The sequence below is a fragment of the Rattus norvegicus genome, chromosome 18 (assembly GCF_036323735.1).
Source record: "Rattus norvegicus strain BN/NHsdMcwi chromosome 18, GRCr8, whole genome shotgun sequence".
In the NCBI taxonomy this organism is placed as follows: domain Eukaryota; kingdom Metazoa; phylum Chordata; class Mammalia; order Rodentia; family Muridae; genus Rattus; species Rattus norvegicus.
The window spans coordinates 32,943,535-32,966,095 of NC_086036.1; the positions used below are offsets into that span (position 1 = coordinate 32,943,535).

General features: G+C 40.2%; 1 protein-coding gene across 2 annotated transcripts in view; it reads left to right on the forward strand.

Moving 5' to 3' along the window:
* Window positions 1-1,625: 1,625 nt before the first annotated feature.
* The window catches only part of LOC134483011 (igE-binding protein-like), a 166,365-nt gene continuing 145,429 nt past the window's right edge, over window positions 1,626-22,561 (forward strand). For both annotated transcript variants that reach the window (XM_063277695.1, XM_063277694.1), the window contains exon 1: window positions 1,626-8,132. In XM_063277695.1, coding sequence (XP_063133765.1) covers window positions 1,925-2,935 — 1,011 coding nt within the window. In that variant the 5' untranslated portion in view covers window positions 1,626-1,924 and the 3' untranslated portion in view covers window positions 2,936-8,132. The remainder of the gene's footprint in view (window positions 8,133-22,561) is intronic.

Here is a 22,561-nt window from a genome sequence, read left to right on the forward strand (position 1 = left end):
AGTTTTATTTTTCAGGTTTTAAGAATTACAAAGCCAAAGACTGAAAGACAGATCAACAAGTCAAATGCCTGTTGCATAAGCATAAGGCCTTGGGTTCACTCCTGAGGTCTCATAGGAAAGGTGGACATTCTGGGAAACAGAAAGTTAAACTTGTAGGTCTTTGCAGGTAGAGGGTATGTGGAGGGGGGTTGGGGAGCATCCCCAGGGAAGATCAAAGAAGGAGAAGCCCTGATGGTAAATGGAGTCTTCCCTCCAAAGAGGAGCTATGTTGAAATGGTAGACTTTGACCTTAATTAGCAGGGTTTTCCTACAAAAGGTGTGTATTAAGGTCCTGTCTGCATATCCAGCAGGATATCCCAGAACTAGAAGGGCTATGTATGCTATCAGAGGAGCCATATTGCTGGATTACAATTCCTTTATAGAATGGCAGTTTTACTGAAATAGTTTACGGAGACAGGTTGTAGAGAAAACAAGGTAGATACATGTGAAGACAGAACAAGCCAGAATGAGAAGGAGCCAGAAGATTAGAACACATTGCCAAAGTTAGTACAAAGCCAAGCAGAGCAATGCAGTCAGAAGCTGAAAGAAGAGAGATAAAATCATTCATTTGTAATATTAGGTTGTATGGGGGCTAGAAGCTTCCAGGCCTAGGCCTAGGGATAGATAAAACAGAAAGACCTGCTCTGGGCTTAGCCCAGCTTGTATGTTCACACAGATTTGGTGAATCTCTCATCTCCTTCCATCTGAGAAAATCAAGGCACCAGTTACATATGTTTGTAGAGAGCGGCGCGGTGAAACAAAGATGGCGCCGACATCCAGCCTTGTCTGGATATAAACGACTTACTGCGCATGTGCAGGCTTGTCCCCTTGCTAGGGCTCCCTCTAGTGGTGAACAGCGGTACTGCACATGTGCGGTTTATTCACCAGGTGTTAGTTGACCGTTAATATGCTAATGAGGTGATTCATTCTCCGCCAATCCCTGGAGGACAAGTAGTGGGGTGATCCAAGCCCCACCAATCCCTGAGAGATAATTAGCATACTGCTGTCTATATAAGCCGAGCGATTTTGCTGCTCGGGGTCCCTGTTCAGAAGAGCTGTAACACTGAGAAGAGCTGTAACACTAAGAAGAGCTGTAACACTGAGAAGAGCTGTAACACTGAGAAGAGCTGTAACACTAAGAAGAGCTGTAACACAGTAAAGGCTTGCTCGCAGAAGAATCCTGTTGCCGCGCGTCGTTCTTGCTGGCGGGACATTGGGCGCGCGACAAGTGGTGCCGAAACCCGGAAACCAACATCGCCGGTGCCGAGGGGACCCTTCAGTGTGCTGAAGAGGATTCAGAACTGCGAGAAGGTAAATTAAAAGGCAAGCTCCGAGAGGCATGCCCCTTTTTGGATTTAGTCTTGCCATGGAGGGATTGTTGCTCGTTTTTATAGTGACTGTTGTCTTCTTACTAGTTGTGTTAAAATGTGAGGACATAGTCAAGGCAGGACAGAACATTCAAGAGAGCATGTCAGAAACGGAGCAGAGTGAGAAATTAGGAGTGCGCAAAAAGAAAAAGGTTACTAAAACGAAAGTGAAAGAGATACAAAAGGCGGAAGAAATGCCGCTGGAGGAAAAAATAGGTATACCCCGGAGGATGAAGTACAAGTCATCCGGAGAGGATGCTTTGTATCCATTAAAATAATCAGAAGCCTTAGAACTGACTGGTAGTGACTCTGAGCAAGAGTTGTCAGAGTCGGAGGAGGAGGAATTAGAGGAAGAGGCAGCCAGATATGAGGAAGAAAGATATGGGCCTAGGTGGAGAGCCACTGTGAAGAAACCGAAAGTTATTAATGCCTCAGTGGCCTCCACTCCCCCACCTTATATAGAGGGGAAGTGTGAGTACTCTTTCTGTCCACCTGAAACACAGCGAGCACTTAGGCAAATGTTTCCTGTGTTTGAGGACGATGGCGTTCGTTCTCATCAGCCCCTAGAGCACAAGCAAGTTAAGGAACTGGCAGAGTCTGTTCGTGCCTATGGGGTTACTGCTAATTTTACCATGTCACAGGTAGAAAGACTAGCAAGCATTGCCATGACTCCAGCAGACTGGCAATCTGTGACAAAGGCCTGTCTCCTTAGCATGGGACAGTATATTGAGTGGAAGGCATTGTGGCACGATGCTTGCCAAGCACAAGCACGTGCAAATGCAGCAGCAGGACAACCTGCCTGGACATTTGACATGTTAACTGGACAAGGGCAATGGGCCAATAATCAAACTGCCTTCCCCTTGGAGGTATATGCCCAGATTGCTATTAGTGCTGTCAAGGCATGGAAAGCTCTAACTAACAGAGGAGAGGTGTCCGGGAACCTGACCAAGGTCATCCAAGGACCAAGTGAGCCTTTCTCAGATTTTGTGGCCCGCATGATGGAGGCTGCTGGTAGGATTTTTGGAGACCAAGACCAGGCCATGCCCTTAATAGAACAGTTAGTTTTTGAACAATGTACCAAAGAATGCCGCAATGCAATCCTTCCCTGGAAATCTAAGGGGCTGCAGGCTTGGCTGAAAGCCTGTAGGGAAATAGGAGGACCACTTACCAATACTGGTCTAGCTGCGGCTATATTACAAGGACAAAGGCGGCCTGGCCTCTCTAGCAGAGGCATCACGTGTTTCCAATGTGGAAAGCCCGGTCATATGAAAAGGGAGTGCAGGAATCAGAATCCTGGCTTTAATCCAAAGAAAGCCCCAGGATTGTGTCCAAAGTGTAAGAAAGGGAAACATTGGGCCAATGAGTGCAGGTCAGTAAAGGACATAACAGGGAAACCCTTGGATATGTCAAAAAACGTCCAACGGGGCCCCCGTCCTCAGGGCCCTCAAATATATGGGGCAACCAGCTCCCCAGTAACCTGGGCTCATCAAACTTCCCCAGGAGAGCCACTCCGGGTTCCGCAGGATTAGACCTCCGTGCCACCTCCAGAATCGTCCTAACCCATCAAATGGGGGTGCAGCCTATCCCCTCTGACTTTCATGGCCCTTTACCACCCAATACAGTTGGGCTGCTTTTAGGACGCTCCTCTACTACTCTTAAAGGATTGGTGGTACATCCTGGGGTTATTGATCAAGATTATGAGGGCCAGTTGAAGATCATGTGCTCCTCCCCACGAGGTCTCTTCTCCATTTCCCCAGGTGACCAGATTGCACAATTGCTTGTTTTACCCAGTTATCACGCCCGGTTTAAATCGGAAAGTACAAAAAGAGGAAAGAAGGGTTTCGGCTCTACGGGCACTGATTCAGCATATCTTATGGTCGATTTACACGCTCGACCTACTCTGATCCTAACCATTGAAGGAAAGACATTTGAGGGAATTCTAGATACAGGGGCAGACAAAAGCATTATCTCCACTAAATGGTGGCCTACAAAATGGCCCATTACTCAATCTTCCCATTCATTACAAGGTTTAGGTTATGAAGCTAGTCCAACTATTAGCTCTAGGCCCTTAAAGTGGAAAGCCCCAGAAGGACAGGAGGGTAGTTTCATCCCATATGTTCTTCCTTTACCTGTCAACTTATGGGGAAGAGATATTTTGGCTGAGTTAGGGCTTAAACTTATGAATGAGAATTCCCTACCAGCACAGAGAATGGTAAGGGATATGGGGTATGTCCCAGGAAAAGGCATTGGTAAGCATCACCAAGGAACTACAGAGCCAATTCAACCCACTGCAAAACCTGATCGTCACGATCTGGGTTTTTCTTAGGGGCCATTGAGGGGGTTATGCCCATACCGTGGATAACATAGGAAGCTGTATGGGTTCCTCAATGGCCTCTCTCCTCTGAAAAGCTGGAGGCCGCTCACCAATTAGTAAAGGAACAGTTGCAATTAGGACATTTGGAACCTTCAAGCTCACCCTGGAATACTCCAATATTTGTTATAAAAAAGAAGTCAGGAAAATGGAGACTATTGCATGATCTTAGAGCAATTAATACACAAATGAAATTGTATGGATCAGTCCAACGCGGTCTTCCGCTTCTTTCTGCCTTGCCAAAGCAATGGGAGGTTATTATAATAGATATTAAGGATTGCTTTTTCTCTATTCCTTTACATCCTAAGGATAAAGAGAGGTTTGCCTTTACTCTGCCTGCAATAAATCATGTGGAGCCTGATGAGCGCTATCAATGGAAAGTCTTGCCCCAGGGGATGGCAAACAGCCCCACTATATGTCAGTTATATGTACAACAGGCCCTGACTCCTGTCAGAGGGCAATATCCATCACTAACGATTCTTCATTACATGGATGATATACTCCTTTGTGGATCCAAACCTGAAGAGCTTGAGATAGCATATGCTGACTTAATTAAACATTTCCAACAGTTTGGGCTAACTATAGCTACTGAAAAGGTTCAGAGATCGCTGATGGGCAAGTTTTTAGGAGCCGTTGTACATCCAGAAGTTATTACTCCACAAAAAAATTGAAATCAGGCGAGATCACCTACAAACCTTAAATGATTTTCAAAAACTTTTGGGAGATGTTAATTGGCTACGGCCATTCCTGAAAATATCTACTGCTGAGTTAAAACCTTTGTTTGATATATTGGAAGGGGATCCGCAATTAACATCCCCGCGATCCCTGTCTATGGAGGCTGTAGAGGCCCTCCAAAAGGTGGAGAAGACTCTTTCTGAGGCTCAATTAGTAAGGATACAACCTGATGAACCTTTTGAGCTATGTGTTTTGCAAACTGCTAAATTACCCACTGCGGTGTTATGGCAGAATGGCCCCTTACTTTGGATTCACCCACAAGCCTCTCCGGCTAAAACCATAGAGTGGTACCCCTCAGCGGTGGCAAGATTGGCTATGAGAGGACTAAAAGTAGCTGTAACTCATTTTGGTAAACATCCAATAAAAATTGTTATACCCTATACTGCAGAACAGCTCCAAGTGCTGGCTGCTACAAATGATGACTGGGCAATACTTGTGTGCATCTTTTCAGGGGTGTTTGATAATCACTACCCCAGGCACCCCATTTTGACCTTTGCAAAATGTCATCCCCTTGTGTTTCCCCGGGTTACCAGCATGGAACCCCTTCAGGCAGGGGATATTGTTTATATGGATGGATCGAAAACTGGTTTGGGTACTTATGTGCATGACGGTAAAGTGGTAACTAAGCAATTTACCCCTAATTCCCCTCAATTAGTTGAGTGTCAGATTGTATTGGAAGTGCTCCGAGTGTTCCCTAGTCCATTAAATATTGTTTCAGATTCCTCCTATGTGGTTAATTCAGTTAAATCTTTAGAAGTTGCGGGAATGATTAGAACCACTAGTACAGTGGCTTCTATGTTTCTGGAGATCCAACAGGAGTTACTATCTCGGCATTCCCCTTTTTTCATCACCCATATAAGGGCTCATTCAGGGTTGCCTGGCCCAATGTCTCATGGGAATAACCTGGCCGATTTGGCTACTAGAGCCACTACGTTTGCTGTGCTGACTCCTGTGGAAGCTGCCACCCAGTTCCATTCCTATTTCATGTTACTGCTGAGACCTTACGCAGACGTTTTCCTATATCTAGAGCAGAGGCCAGAAAAATAGTGCTTTGCTGCGGTAATTGCAGTGCGTTTATTACCACCCCACATGTGGGCATTAATCCCCGTGGCCTTCGACCCCTGCAGGTTTGGCAGATGGATGTTACCCATGTCCCCGCCTTTGGAAAATTAAAGTATGTGCATGTTTCCATCGATACATGCTCCGGGGTCATAGTTGCTTCTCCCTTGTCTGGGGAAAAGGCCTCTCATGTCATTGCCCACTGTCTTGAGGCTTGGAGTGCTTGGGGTCTTCCTAGGCTGCTCAAGACCGACAATGGCCCTGCTTATACTTCAGAAAAGTTTAAACATTTCTGCAATCAGATGGGTGTTGCACACCTGACAGGACTTCCTTATAATCCTCAAGGCCAAGGAATCATTGAACGTGCCCATCGCACATTAAAGGCTTATTTAAATAAACAAAAAGGGGGAATTGGTGAGGTGCCGCCAACCCCCAAGGTTGCCATCTCCACTGCACTTCTTACTTTAAATTTCTTAAATTTAGACGCCCATGACTATTTGGCGGCAGAACGCCATGGGCATTGGCCTATTCCACCCAAGGATCAGGTGAAGTGGAAGGATGTACTCACTGGAGAATGGAAAGGCCCGGATCCTATTCTAATACGATCCAGGGGAGCGATTTGTGTTTTTCTGCAGAATCAAGAAAATCCAATTTGGGTACCTGAGCGTTTGACTCGAAAATTGCCTTCTGCTCTTCCTAAAGATGAGACTACGAACCCTACTATTACTACTGGGAATGGTAATACAGGTTAATTCGCTCACCCTGTGGGCTATTGCCAGATCCTGGCCAGTACCCATGCCAGTTCATAGCAATTCTACTGTTTTGAGAATAAGACTGACAAGCATAATCTCTGGCCTTGGTTTCAGTGGGTGCTGTCCAATGAGCAAGGGGCATATACATCCCTGACCCCCTTTGCTAGGTTGATGGGAGAGAACTTCGTGCTGTATAATGTTTTAGCTACCAGAAAAAGGTGATACCAGGTTGATCAATATTCAATATAATAACCTCTTGGTAAATAATACTGCCACTAGTACTTCAGTATGTGCTAGATCACCTTTTTTTCTGATAAGCACTAATGTAAGCAGTGGTGCTTTAAATTGTAATAGCTCTGATGTAGTCTGCTATTTAGCTGAATGCTGGGATGGCACCAATGACACCGCAGTGATGGTTAAGATTCCCTCCTTTGTGCCAATCCCAGTGGAGGCAAACCCAGATAGCTTTCCTATTCTTAATTTGCTGAGAGCCAAAAGAGATTTTGGAATTATGGCAGCCATAATTTCAGCCATTGTGCTGTCTGCTGCCGCAGCTACCACAGCTGCAATCGCTATGACCAATCAAATACAGATGGCTGAGACTGTCAATCAGAACTGCAGTGGCGTTAGAGATACAAGAAGAATTTAATACCCATTTGGCATCTGGCCTTCTATTAGCCAATCAAAGGATAGATTTAGTTCAAGAACAATTGAAGCACTGTATCGTATGACACAGCTGTCTTGTGTTTCCTCCCTTAGAGGTTTATGCATTATTCTTTTGCGAGCTAACTTTTCTCAGAATTTTCAACAGAGCAAAGAAATCTCGAATTATCTGAAAGGAAACTGGTCCATGAAAGCAGAGCAACTATCAAGACAATTGCTGATGCAGATTGCTGTCGTCAACAGCACTAGGCTGGACCCTATCACAGTTGAAGACTTTACCTCATGGGTTACCAATGCTTTCTCCCTTTTTAAGGAGTGGGCAGGCATGTTTGTCCCGGGGAGCTATTGTCCTCCTGGGTTGCGGAGTAGGTCTCTGGCTTATTGGCTGTTTAAAAAAGAGAACATGCCAGACACAAAGTGGTTGTTTACCAGGCTATGACCACCATTAAAAAGGGTACTTCTCCCAACATATGGCTGGCCTCTTTGAAAGATCAAGAGTTCGCCCTAGATCATTTTTGTCACAGTCATGTGGAGTCATTGTATCCAGGGACGGGCAACTTTCCTCGAACTCGGACCAACCTAAGACACGGGGCCCGGTGGCGATAGGGTAACTCTATGACGGGTAAGGCCGAGTTTGGATGAGAACGACCTAAGACAGGAGCAATGACAAGATTGACGTGACACCCAGATCTAGACCAGTCATTTTATTAGACAAAAAAGGGGGAGATGTAGAGAGCGGCGCGGTGAAACAAAGATGGCGCCGACATCCAGCCTTGTCTGGATATAAACGACTTACTGCGCATGTGCAGGCTTGTCCCCTTGCTAGGGCTCCCTCTAGTGGTGAACAGCGGTACTGCACATGTGCGGTTTATTCACCAGGTGTTAGTTGACCGTTAATATGCTAATGAGGTGATTCATTCTCCGCCAATCCCTGGAGGACAAGTAGTGGGGTGATCCAAGCCCCACCAATCCCTGAGAGATAATTAGCATACTGCTGTCTATATAAGCCGAGCGATTTTGCTGCTCGGGGTCCCTGTTCAGAAGAGCTGTAACACTGAGAAGAGCTGTAACACTAAGAAGAGCTGTAACACTGAGAAGAGCTGTAACACTGAGAAGAGCTGTAACACTAAGAAGAGCTGTAACACAGTAAGTCTTGCTCGCAGAAGAATCCTGTTGCCTCACGTCGTTCTTGCTGGCGGGACATTGGGCGCACAACATATGTTTATTGTTTCCTCTTTCTTAGAATTTCAAGTTTGTTTGTTCATTTGAAACCGTACCCTGTGCACAGCTGGTTCTACCTTCAAACCCTTTCCACTTAGTATTAGGGAGAATGCTTTTAGACTGAAGTCTGTGATATACCACATTTCCTCTGCAATTGCCCTGAAAAGCCAGACTAAAAGGGATTCCAGCATCTATCCATATTCATTGATCCCTCTTGCCGCTGAATTTATTTCATTGGGGTAATTCTATCCAAAAATTTATATACTGTGAATATGTGCAATTGTTGATTGTCTGTTTTTCTCCACTAGCATACAAACTGTAAAGATGGTAACTTCATTCATGTTTCCCTTCTCTCAAAACATAGAAGATAGAACTTTTCTTTGATTTCTTCACACACATATGAGCACCTGACATACAGCCAGTAGAAAGGAACAATGAACAAAGCAAACGTTTTATGACACAAATACTCATTAAGTTCCTTTGGTAACTTAAAATAGAAGAAGGGGGGGTGCAGGCCCCCCAAAAGCAGATACCATGAATTAAACAGAATAGTTGCATGAAAGTCTAGATGAAATTTAGGGAATTTCAGAGCCATCAAATGTGCTTTATTAGGAGATGAGCAGTGCTGTGCGATCATCTGTGGAGACATGATGTGATTAGATAATGTGATTACCATTGAGAGGGCCATGGGTGGGATAAAAAAAGAAACTTCAAACATCCATGATGGGTTCTGAAAAGAATGGTTCAGCCTGAAGTAGAACATTAGTAAAATGTAGTCAACCTGGTTGACTTGAAGGGTAGTTGTGCAAGGCATAGCAAATAACTGGGAATGAAGTGTGCAGTGAGAAGCAAATAATTTTAAAGAACTCTGTGTTTCTAAGATAGGAATTTGATCACTATTATTATAGACATAAATATAGGATACATTGTGGAAGGGACATTTCTGTATAGAAATATAGACTGGCATAATCTATACACATAAGGACATTTGTCTGATGGACGTTAAATGTACTAGATAGATAGAGTAAGAGTTCCTCAAGACATAGTTGTTCTTAATCCCAGAGTCCATGACTATACATTTCTGTCAAAAGGGGCATTGCAGATGTGATAAATACCCAGGTGTGGGCTTGGTGTAATCTCAAGCCTTTACAAGGAGGAACTTTATGGAGGAGGCAGTTGAGACCTTGTGTGTTTGTCCTGGTATACTTCTCTGCTTGTCTGTTTAGCTTGTTCTCTCTAAAGACTGCCTTCGCTGCCTTCTTATATTTATGTCTGGACAACAGATATTATGCTCACTGAGTCTTCCAGCTAATATAAAGTTACATAAAGGACAGATTTTCATTCTTGACTTTATTTCCAAAAGTTTTACACAAAAACTCCAGTGGTTCTTGCTTACTACAACAGTCATTTAAGTTTCACAGAACAAACTTCTAGAGTTAGTTTAAGTGGCTGGCATCACAGCAATCATGTGGGTGGAGTGAAACTGGTGAAGATGACCTTCAAAAGAAGAAGAAAGTAAGAGAAACCAAGTAGCTATGCAGGTGGTGGAACATGCCTTTAATATCGGCACTTAGAGGCAGGCAGAGTCAGATAGAGGAAGGCAGAATTTCATTATTTTGAGACCAACCTCATTTACAGAGTGAGCCAGGATGACGAAGGCTACACAAAGAAACTTTGTTTTGAGCACCCCCCCCCAAAAAAAGGAAAAAGAAACATGGAAGGAAAAGAAAAAGAAGAGGGGGAAGAGAGGAAAGACAGGATAGAGAAGAGAGAGAAAGAGGGAGGAAGGGAGGTAAGGATAGAGGTAGAGAGGGAGGGAGGGAGGGAGGGAGAGAGGGCGAGAGAGAGACAGAAAGGAAAGAGAGAGAGAGAGAGAGAGAGAGAGAGAGTGAATTATGTGCAAAGCTCTGAGTGACTGAAATAGCCCCACCCACGAGCACCAACACGTTTGCTCTACTCCTAGTTCTCACTGAAAACTGACCTAGTAGAAGTCTACTAGTTACAAGTTTGCAAGTGGCCACAGAGAAGCTCAGGTTTACAAAGAGGCATCACCCTGGTATAGATGAGTTACTAAGCAACATGAATTTTTTGTAATGTAACCCACGATTAGCAAAATATTGAAGCCAAGTCCCAATGTAAAGGAAAAGTTGATCAAACAAGAGTATACTCCAGTCAGAGAAAATTCTCATATGTAATAGTATACAAGCAGAAAGGAGTTTTTGTTTTATAGGAACAAAATGAGAGACAGTGCAGTCAACTTTAGAGCAACGGTGGGATTGGAATATGACAAGAAACCAGGAACACTTGAAGTATATATTGCTCCCATTGTTCCATTCAATCACAGAGCCTTTGTGACAAAATTGTTTGGAGTTTCTAATGGAACTACATCTACTCTTAAAATTGTGACCAAGGAAGATCCTCCCCTTTCATGGAAAGTTGTTTTTTTCAACCAAGCATGCAGCTTTAAGAAAGAAGCAGTGATGGAGAAGGAAACAACATGTGCACACATCCAGATCACCCAAACCTCTCTATGGAGTGACAGATGTCACTGGCAAGTCTTACATGCAATCTTATTAGTCAGATCCACAGGCACGTAGAAAGCAGAATTTTTGAACCATCACCTCCCAATTCTTGTATACTTTAAGTAGTAATAACTGTTTTCAAAGACAAACTGAAATGGAATACTTTGTGATAACATTGTTTTTGGAGAACGCAAGGTCTGTTGTTTGCCTATCATGAAAACCAACATAGGAAGAATAGTAAATTATGTTTTTCCCAAATGCAAAAGACCAAAAGTTAATAAACTTATTAAACTGTCAGACATCACTGATGTTCACATCAGCATATTCTATGTTTCAATTAACCTTCTGACCACCATTTCTTTATAAAAATGAAGAATGCTTGTAAGGGAATAGATTAAATAGGGGGAGTTCCCAGCTTCAGCCACCAAGGAGCACTTGATGTTTTAGTTATACTCATTTAAAAATATGAGAAAGAGCTTTTTTGGGGGGAAGAATGTTGGAATTGTGGGTTCACTTGCCAAATGGCTACTGATTGCCAGCTTGACTACCTGCAATTTTGCCACTTAATGTGACTTTACAACCATTGACTTTCTATTCAGCAAACCTAGTTACATAAGTACTCAACTGGAAACAAAGCATACATAAAACACTGATTTACTATAAAGCATTTATACTATTATATAGAAAAATATATATTATTTTGAAAAAGTGTAAAGTAACATTTTCATCTATTCACTTTTGAAAAGAAGAAATAGTCATTGGGAAAACACTGGAAAACTGAGAATCTCTAACTGTTCTCTGACAGGTGCTCCCTTTCGTGGGGAAAATTCATGGGTGTCTTTCCCAGTACTCTATCACACCCTTAGCAAGGTGATGTTGCTGAAAGCTGACTACAGTTTGTCTGGGTACAGACTTTTGAGAGCAACGTTACAGTATAGAGAACTTCCTGGGAAGCCCTAAGGCTAGGGTATGTACTGGAAGGCGTAATCGTTCCTCAACAGTCATCAGACACTGATATCTTACATTCTATTACAGGAAATTCCTGATTCTTCCCTAAAATGATTTTAATATACAACACAGAAGTAAATCTTTTAAAGATGTAACAAAATCTAATTTATTACAAATTAGAAATGAGATTTAAAATGAGCATACTTCCTTCCTGGAGCACCATTATTTCCTCAACTTCTGTCCCTCTATACATAAAATAAAAAGATTTCCTCTTCAACACTGACATAAACAGACTAGCACACTAAAACAAGAAAAACATAACTACATTTGATCAAGTTAATTGACAGAAACAGACACAGAAACAGTTCAGATAATAGAATTTAAAGAAAAATAGTTATAAGGAAGTGAATTATTAGAAAAATTTATAACAAGTATTTTAAGTAAGAGGAAAACTGATATTTTTAACAACAACGACAACAACAACCTGATGGTAAAGACATAATTTACTTTGATATCTAGCTCCACTCTTATTGACCAACATTCATTGCTCTGGATGGTACTTTTCACTGGAAAGAAAAGAGGTCCTTAATTTTCTGCAGCTACAAATCCTGTGACCTACAACAGATACCTACTGGGAGATATACTGGTACAATAGTTGCACAAACATTGTGGGCATAACCAAACACTTTCTGATTGCATTTAAGACGCTATCCATTGTATAGAACCCATATATGATACTGCTAACATGACCAAGAACCTGAGACTGGATAGGTGATGGGTCTAAGTGAAAAGATACTACTATTCTGCTAAAGGACATAACTATACTCATAGATCAGAGCATTATACAACTCTTCTCAGAGAAACTTATCTTTGCAGGAGATGGGAATTAACACAGAGACACACAACTGCACAATGTGCAAAGAGTGAAAGATTCTTTCCTATCTAGAATTTCTACATCAAATTCTCCACGCAGGTCATTGAGCTCTATGTGGAAGAGGAGGTGAGAATATTTAAAGCCTTAGGTCTTAGATTACACTAAGGAAACAGTATCTTTCAGACAGAAGACTGATTCACATATGAACTCACAGCGATTGTGACAGAATGTACAACACTTGCACAGGTTCAAACCAGACAAAATCCCAGCACTGAGAAGGTGAAGTGGACACAAAGTACCACCGCTAAACAAGATGCTGTTTTCAGTTGATACTGAGTGGGAAAGGGACACTGGATGCTCAAGCATGAAAAGCTTCCTTGTCTGCACATAAGCCAGACAGTTTCTGATGAAAACAGCTATCACTCTTGAAGGACTTCCAGGAAGTCCAAAATTTTTCAAACATCTTATTGATAAAGTGGAGTGCCAATGGACTTATCAACCATACTCCATTGCAGGACCCGTGTTCAGGAGCAGTTCTTCAGCACAAAATGGACTCCAGTTTGGGGTGCCCTATGTTTTAAACTGGTTTGGAATTATTTGCTTAATTGAATTTCTTTTTTAAAGAAATTCTGTATTTTTAAAAAATTTCTCTTTGTTCTCTCTTTTTCTTTGATAGAGAGTATGAAGTTGTGTGAGTAGGGAGATAGTAGTACCTGGGAGGAATTGGATGAGGTAAAATAATATAACCAAAATATATGGTACAATAAAAATTTAACACATCTTATTCAATAATCCAATAACATAATATTATTATATAATACATATTCCCTATTTGAATATATACATAGATGTATATATATGTACATATTCAAAGGTGTCCAAGAGATCAGAAATTAAATTATAAATATATTCATTTCCAAACAGATTACTGTTATCCCAACCCAAAGCCCAGTGAACTTCTTGTGTAATAAGGGAAACATCAGAGCCTGAAATACATACAGAAATTCCAGAAAAGCCAAAGCAGTCTTGTAGGGGAACTTGACACTATATAATGCCTGCTTTGTAGATTGAATGGCAAAGCAGATAATACATTAGCAAGTGGTAGGAAATTTGGAGGAAATACATATACTTAGCTGATTTCATTGTCAAAAATACTAATTTTATTTTAAATTCGTTTTTATTTTACCAAATTTCTTCTCATCACGAACCTTTGACTGATTCTCTATGATAGTGTCATGTGGATCCAGTGGAGGCTCGGGTGATTTCTGAAGGTGGTCTCCCTATGTAGTGTAATACAGACCATCTCTTGTTCTGTTTCATTCCTATGATAATGGGCAAGTTTTCAACTTCCAAGTTTAGTTTTTCTTCTAAAAAGTAATGCTGTGAGTGTAGATTCTGCCTTCTTGATTTTCACTATTACTATATCTTAATAGTGATGTAGAATATTCATTAATTGGACATTGAGGTACAGAGGACAGTGAGACGAAGGAAGTTAAGCCCTACATTCTTGAATTGGTGCATTCTAGACTTTTGCATGTTCTTTCTGCAATATTCTTTCCCCTGGAGCAGCCGTCTGCACAAATAGAGTTTCTGTTGCATTTTATAAAGCTGTTACCTGGGAGTCTCTACTGTATTAGCAGCTCTTCTCCTCAGAGAATATCTGTCTTCACACTGGATGCTCAAGCATGAAAAGCTTCCTCGTCTGCACATAAGCCAGACAGTTTCTGATGAAAACAGTTATCACTCTTGAAGGACTTCCAGGAAGTCCAAAATGTTTCAAACGTCTTGTTGATAAAGAGTTCTCAAGGGATGGCAATGTCCTCGCAATGATCTCAGTTGAGGGATTACAGCATGATCATTTCTTCTTAGTCATAGCTGAAGGCTTTGTGAAGTGAGGCAGATGTGCCAGAGAAATAGAGCTGAGGTCAGGGACAGGCAGGCAGGCAGGTAGGCAGGTAGGCATACATACATACATACATACATACATACATACATACATACATGCATACAGAGAGACAGAAAGACAGATAGACAGTGAGTGTGCTTTTAGTTTCTAAGTTGTGATTGTAGCAAATATTACTGATGCTATGACAACCTCTCACTAATACAAAAATGTTTTCTGATTCTGTGGAAGTTTAATTCAGTTCAACACAAATGTCATAATTTTTATTAATCTAATATTTTTGGAAAAGTCGAAAAGAGAGAAGCAGAGACAGACAGACAGACAGACGACAGACATAGTGAGAGTGAGAGAGAGGTGGGGAGGAGAGAGAGATGGGGAGGAGAGAGAGAGAGAGAGAGAGAGAGAGAGAGAGAGAGAGAGAGAGAGAGAGAGTGTTATCTACAATACTCTCTACTTTCTCTCCAGTAAAATTTTGGGTGATATTAAATAAAACATCAGTAAAAACCCACTGAATACTTTTGTAACAGACCACCTGCATAGAAGCATTTGTTCGTTCTTTCTTTCTCTCTTTCTCTCCCTCTTTCTTTCTTTCTTTCTTTCTTTCTTTCTTTCTTTCTTTCTTTCCTTCCTTCCTTCCTTCCTTCCCTCCTCCTCCTCCTCCCTCCCTCCCTCCCCCCCTCTCTTTCTTTCTCTCTCACGGATCCCTATAGATTACCACACTCTTCCGAGGTGATGAAGGGTAAATATGTTTGACCATCAGACACCTGTGCTGCAGCTCACTAAGGCAGCATGAGTAGACAAACTGAAAAATTCCTTTTTGGGGAACATTTCCCTCATTTCTTAGGCACTCTCTGCCACCAGTTATTTCAGGCTGTGCAAGGGTGAGCTGATGCTTCTTTGCCAAATCACCTTGTTTAAATCTCCATAAAACATTGCTGCCATTAGCAGCCAGGAACTTTGGGAACTAATTTAGGGCTGATATAATTTGCAAGTAATTTATCAATGTGTGTGGGTGGTTTTTTTAAGTAGCTGCAGAGGACTTGATTTAAAAGATAGGGAAATGGGGGATACGTTAACTTTACCTGTCTTCTATCCTTATCCACTCTTTCGTTCTTCTTCTGATATAATTAAAAAAAAAACTTCTTCTTTGCTGAAGAACATGAGCTTACAATATCCTGAGGTAGAATGATGGTCTGCCTTAAATTTTACCTCACCTGGAATAAACAGAAACTTCTGGGGAGGTTGTGGCAGAATTAAGGGAGTTTTCCATTTTTGCTCCAGGAAAAGAAAGTCAGATCATCAACTTTCTTCAGTTTACCCTAAAATTTTCAAGTGGCATAACTCCAGGATCAGGGATGATCAGAGAAATTTGGACACATCATGATGCATGCTTAGATTGTTCATGCTTATGATATCAAAATATATTACAATTTAAGTATGTACCTTATGGTCCATATTCTGCTTTTGTAACATATTAAAAGAAAAGGCATAGGGAATATATTTTTTTCTAAGTAGAAAATGAAATGCAGGTTCCAAAGGGATAAGCAACTTGCCCTAAAGATTCAAAGTATGCAACTGCTGACTTTAGAAGCCAAGCCTCTGCAGAGCTGTTATCTTTTAATGCCCTCAGATGGCTGGGTACACCGGCATATGGCGGTAACCTCAATACTCAAAGGCAAAGGCAAGAACATCAGTGTTTCCAAGCCTGACGTGGGCTACATAACAAGATCCAGGCCAAACTACATTATATGAGACACTGTCTAGAAAAAAAAAGAGAAACAAATAACCAAGAAAGGAAAAAAAATGAAAAACTAGACAAGTAAAATGCTCAGATAGACACTGTTGTAACAAATAGCATTGAGCCCAAAGCCAAGTCAGTTGGGAATTATTGATCTCACTATCAAGTTAAGCTGTGAACTCTTTGAAGGATGACTGAACCTTGAAAGGAGAACAAATGAAGGAATATGTTTTCACTGAATCAGAGATTGCAGTAACAACTGGAGGGGAACATATTACACACATATTAATTTGCTCCTTAAATATAGAGTATTTAACAGAAATCTAGTAAGAAACCTCCTCATAAGAAGAGGTGTGAGCAAAATCTCTCTTCTTAAACTGCTTTGAAAGTCAGTCAGAAGTCTAGTATCTGAGTATTTTTAATTTCTTTCTGTGGTCAGTGAATGCAAGATCCCAGTTCAATAGAAAATGGATTTAGCATTGATTGTCTGTACATTTAGGTCTATGATAAAGCACATAAACATAGTAGCTGCTTTCAGTAGCAAAAATTAATATGAATTATACAGTAACTAAGTAAGAACTAAATGAGTAGATTTCTCATTTGGAAAGAAAGATGTTAGATGTTTTTTCTATATAGTTTACTGACTAGACATTGGCTCTGTGGTCAGATAGCTACAAACTCCAATGGGAATCACTTGAACTTATCAAAACAAACTTCTGTGACCTGTCATTTTCACAACTCAAGATAGAGATTATTCTTATGTCTGTTATGTTATTGTAGTGTCAATTGGAGTGATGCTACCCATACACAGAGCCCAGTGTCTGCTGTTGATGTATTCTAATCCTTTCAATGAGTTTTTTTATCACTCTGAATACCATTGAACCAGTGTATTGAAAGATAATACCTTTGAACAATTCAAACCAAGATAATGTTCCACTGTGGTTTAAACTCATTCTTATAGATGAATAGGCTTATGAATGGATAGGTACTTTAATAAGAAGGTTTTCACATTCACTTTATATTAGCCCTTAAATAACAGCATAATTACTGACTCACTCAATAGCTTTATCATGGAACATGTAGTACAACAAATACTTAATAAACGGAGTTGATTTTTCTTTGTATTTTTTTTCTCCTGGAAAGGTTGGTAAGATTCAAAATGGACAGCACAAGATGTACAACTGGGACTTGTAATTTTTGCATAGGATCTTTAGATTATTTAATACAATGATGATTATATTTCATCAAGAACTGCCACTGCCATAAAGTTTTAATGTGTCAGAATGGATGCTCTGTCATTGTTTTATGACTCTGTGTTCATACTGACATCAAGGGATGCACCATTACTATGCTGCTCAAAATGTCAGGGCAGAAGTATACCAGATGTCCCTAAGTTTTGCTTCCCTTGCAACAGAAGGCAGGTATTCCTTATGTGACAAACACCTATGAGTTTCCCCTGCATATCACAGACTGTCCAACATTCATGAATATAGAGAAGGAAGCATACATTAGATTCTCACTCTTTGTACTTACATTCTGGTAAGTACTGTTGGAAAAAAGCAAGCAAAGACAATGTGTCACAGAGAAAATAAAATCTAAAAGCTACTAGACAGTGACTACAATGGACCATGTCTTACTCAGACTTTATAGTCGGGAGTGCTTATCTGTTTGTGTAATAATTAATTATTCTTGAACTTGCTTCAAATTCCCTTAAATGATAGAGGAGTCCTAAGAAGTTAAATAAGATTTGTTTTCAGGCTATAGAAAATTTTCAAGTAACTGGCTTTATTATATTGTAGGATTTCAGTACACATCAAAGCTGTGAAACATTCTGTGCCTTGCTTGCACGACTGTCTCCAATGCTGATCTCTTCGATGATATATCATCTCTTTAGGGAGATATTCTGGATATCCCAAATATCCCCTATGTGTACTACCCTTGTGTGACTGTACACTTTTTTTTGCAAAGCTATACTGGTATATTTTTAAAAAGTTTTTCCTTTTTTTTCTTTTTTTTAAAGACTTGTATTGTTAAAACTTTTGTGTTAGAACCTAGGACAAGGACAACTTACCCCAATATGCTCATTATGAAAGATACAGAAAATGTATAACATTTAAATTTTATTAGTGCTTGGAGATTTAATACACACCTCCCCTTCTTACACATATATTTTCTCATTTTCATTGATTTAAAAAATATCTCATTGAGTCTCAGAAACAATGTTATTTTGTTGAATCAGGTTCATTGTTATTACTGTTATCGCCATTATCATTATTTTATTATTATTATCTCATACAATACATCCTGACCATGCACTCTAATACTTCTACTCCAAGTTTTCCTTGACATCCTCTCTTCTCCAGATCCACTGCTCCTCAATTTTCTTTGGAAACAAACCAGGATTCCCAGTGATGCCAACTTAATGTGACATAACATGATAAAGTAAAATTAGGCACCAAACCTCATAACAAGGCTGGGCCAAGCAACCCACTAGGTAGGTGTAGGACACCAGGAGAACAGGGTTACAGAATCAACTACACAGGGCTCATTAGATCTCACAGAGATTGAAACAGGAATCATGGAACCTGCTAGGTTTTCTGCATACGTGTGTGGGTTCTTTATGGGACTCCTATCAGTGGAAGAGGGGGTGTCTCTGACTCTTTTGCTTATTGAACCAGTTATCCTTCTCCTCTTTCCCTCTTTCCTTTCCCCTTTCTTACTTTTATTCTCTCTCTCTCTCTCTCTCTCTCTCTCTCTCTCTCTCTCTCCTCTCTCTCCTCCTTCTTTCTTTTCTTTCTTTCTATCTATCTTTCATCTTCGGAATCTCAACTGGTTATGAATGCCTAGAAGAATTATTTATCTCTTAAGATTTCACTCCTGAAGTATAGTTGATTAATAGTTTTTTTAAGTGACTGATAGTTACTAAACAACAAAATCTGCCTTTCAGCATTGTCCCATCATCCTTTCTAACCAAATCAGTTTACTGATTCTAGCATCGAGTCTCGACTCAAAATGTTCCTTCCTTTGTTCCTCAGCTCATACTCGAATCTTCCTGAAAAGTGCCCTTTGCTTTGCATATTTGAAATCCCTGAAGAAGGCTTTGGCTGAGGCAAGGTATACTACAATGGGTAGAAATGGGTAGAGATGGTGTAAGAGAGTTGGTGGGCAAAACCAGCCAACCAACCAAAAAACAATCAGGGGAGGATTTAGTTTAAGTTCTAGAGAATGACATCTTTCTGGAAATACTAACATATCTCAAACTGATATGTTAAGTGAATCTTTAAATGTGTTCAATTCAGTGGGCTTCAAAAATATTTTACATCAAAGGTATTCATGAAGATTTGGAGTTTTGAACATTTTTGTTCAGAGCTCCAGTGCTGTGAAATTCATGTGCAGATTCAAGGAAAAAGAATCTCTTTGAGGAAATTTGAGGTGAGCTCTGAAGTTTTATAGAGATATTCTCATGGTGCTATATAAATTATTAACTATGTATACTTTACAATAGGGGTATGCTGCTTGCTGCTTCCCAATTTTCTATGAGAATGGAAATAGAGAAACAGTGTTAAGTCTGCACATGTATGAGGTCCCTATAAGTTTTATTCACTGACTAAGTATAAGCTACAACCAGGTGTTATGAATGATATAAATTTAGCTGGTCTAATAATTTGATCAAGGCTACCTCTCAGGTTGTGTAGCTAACCATTCAGAACTGAATTATTTCTTCCTGGAGGGAGGAGGATGGCTCATGACAGTCAAGAAGTAAACAAAACTCACAAATCTGGGAACTCTAACAATTTTACAATGTTCCTCCGCCAAAGAAGCAAGCTCTGGGATGTCACCTGTGCTAGGATATCTTTTTGGATAATGCAGCTGACCATGAGCCTTCTTGAACCTTTAGCTCCCCACATCCTCATATATCTGTATGTATTGCCAACCAACTAATTGGTTTGTCAAGATGGACTTTGGTAGAATCAAATCATTACACGTGGTTCCTTATCTGGGGTTAGTAGATGTTAGCTGGTATATTATCAGGAATAGTGGCACACAGCACCATGTTAGCTTTTACCAAGATAAAAGGCTGATGTGCAGTTACATCATGAGTCCTGAATGTATGTCACAACGAATAAAGTGATAGAGGAGGCTGAAAGATTCTATGAGCCAGCAAACCAGGAATTCTGCTGTCACTCTTTCCTAGAAATGGCTGAGTAAACAAGACCTAAGCAATGGAAATAGTTTAATGAACACATTGATGTGGAAGTGAAAGAAACTCTCACTCAAGTCTCGGGATGACACGACCCCCCAAGAACTCACAAGAGACTGATCTTGATGCAATCAAGAGGTTTATTGATAGGGATGACAGAAACCAGTGCACTGGGGTTGATACTCGCATTCCATGCAGGGGTAGAGGAGTTTGACCTCGAATGGTTGGAAGAAGGGGTATTTAAAGGAAAAACCATACTGAATCACAAGGAAGAATCTCCTGTTTCTCATAATTGTTACCGAATCACAAGGAAGAACCTCCTGTTTTTCATAATTGTTATTGAATTACAAGGGAGAACCTCCTGTTTCTCATGATTGTTCTTTAAGATTTTAACCTAACTTTATGGTTAACCAGTTCCTGCTACTATGGTCAGCTGCTATTATGTTTAGCTAGTTTCTGGAACAAAGTGGCTGAACCAGCTGGTACAATTACTCCTTCTGTGATCAGCTAGTTTCTGGAACAGGCAGTTCCAGGGCCCGCTTTTGGCTTCAAATTTTGTCTAGGGGGCAATTTCAAACTTTTTCCTTTCAGAAGGAAGAAAAGTTTGTGTGATATTACCCCTTGAAAAAAACTACAGACAGCCAATGACTGTTGGTGCAGGAAAGTTAATGTCTCTCAGGGATGAACTCCATTATTGCCTATCCAATCTAGAGCATTTACCCTTGAAACCATACACAAACCACCAACAAAAATAGACTGAGCAAGTTTTATGTATACTCTGCATACAAATACATATACATGCATGTAAAATATCAATCAAAAAAGATGATATCAAGCTGAGCATAGAAGCGGCATAGAAGAGATTAGAGGTAGGCTGGTTGGGGGGCTAGAGGGAGGAAAAGGAGAGAGGAAAATGTTGTAATTTTATATTAATTAAATCATGTTTAAAAAATAAGATATAGGAGGAATTCTGAAATAAACATTTTAAACGGGGGGGGGGAGAGAGAGAGAGAGAGAGAGAGAGAGAGAGAGAGAGAGAGAGAGAGAGAGGTAATTATTTTGCAGTATAGTATTTTTTCTAAAGATTTTAAACTTTCCATATTCCAGCTTACACTATGTTCTAGGTAGAAATATTGATTGATCGCCATAAAGTTACTGAGAACTTAGTGTCTCTGATTTCTAGTTGAAATCAACCGTTAGTTCTGCTGATTCTACCCACATATTTTCTGTGTTCTGTTCCATAGGATCCTGGGCTAAATATTCCACAGCAGAAAGCATGTATTTAATACTAAATATTTTATGTTTTTTAATAAGATGATTTAGTTCTTTTATGTATATGAGTAAACTGCAGGTGTCTTCAGATGCCAGAAGAGGGCATCAGATCGCATTAAAGATGGTTTTGAACCACTGTGCTTGCTGGGAATTGGACTCAGGACCTCTGGAAGAACAGTCAGTACTTTTAACCACTCTACCATCTCTTCAGTCCTTTTTTTATGTTTTTAAAGATTTTTTTTATTCAGATTACAGATTTGATAAATTTTGAAATATCTTTCTTATCTCTTTACACTTAAATTACTCCTCTTACAATAGAATTCTAATTAAACAACACCTTTCTTCAAAACCCTTAATAATTTTTCAGATAGTAAAGTTTAGTTTTAAAAGTCACTTTAGTCTGGCCCTGACATGAGAACTCTTTCTTAGCTATAAATCTAGTCTTAAATAGTGTTTGATAGATTAAATGATGAGATCAGGCTCAAATCCTGGCTAGACAATTTAGGATAAATATGGTTTAACATTCTATGTAAAGTGGGGGAAATAATATTAATTACTTCATTAGCTTATAATTAGTATTGAGATGCATGTAAAGCTCTTCCCACTCTCTTATTAGTACATATCTGACAAGTAGTAAATGTTCAAATATTCAGTATTAGTTTAACATCCATTGTACATAGAGTGATGTATATTTTCATAAGGGAAAGCCTAAGCCATACCATTCCCTGAAAGAGAACTATACTCTTCACCTACTAGCAGATCAGTGCCAAGAATGGCAGGTGTCTAATGGCCATGGAAGTGGAATAACTTCATCTCTGCTGAAAATATCCCTTCCCTGAGATTTATGCTAAAGTTACACTCAGTTGATGAACAAAAGTAATGTCCTGAAGAAGAAC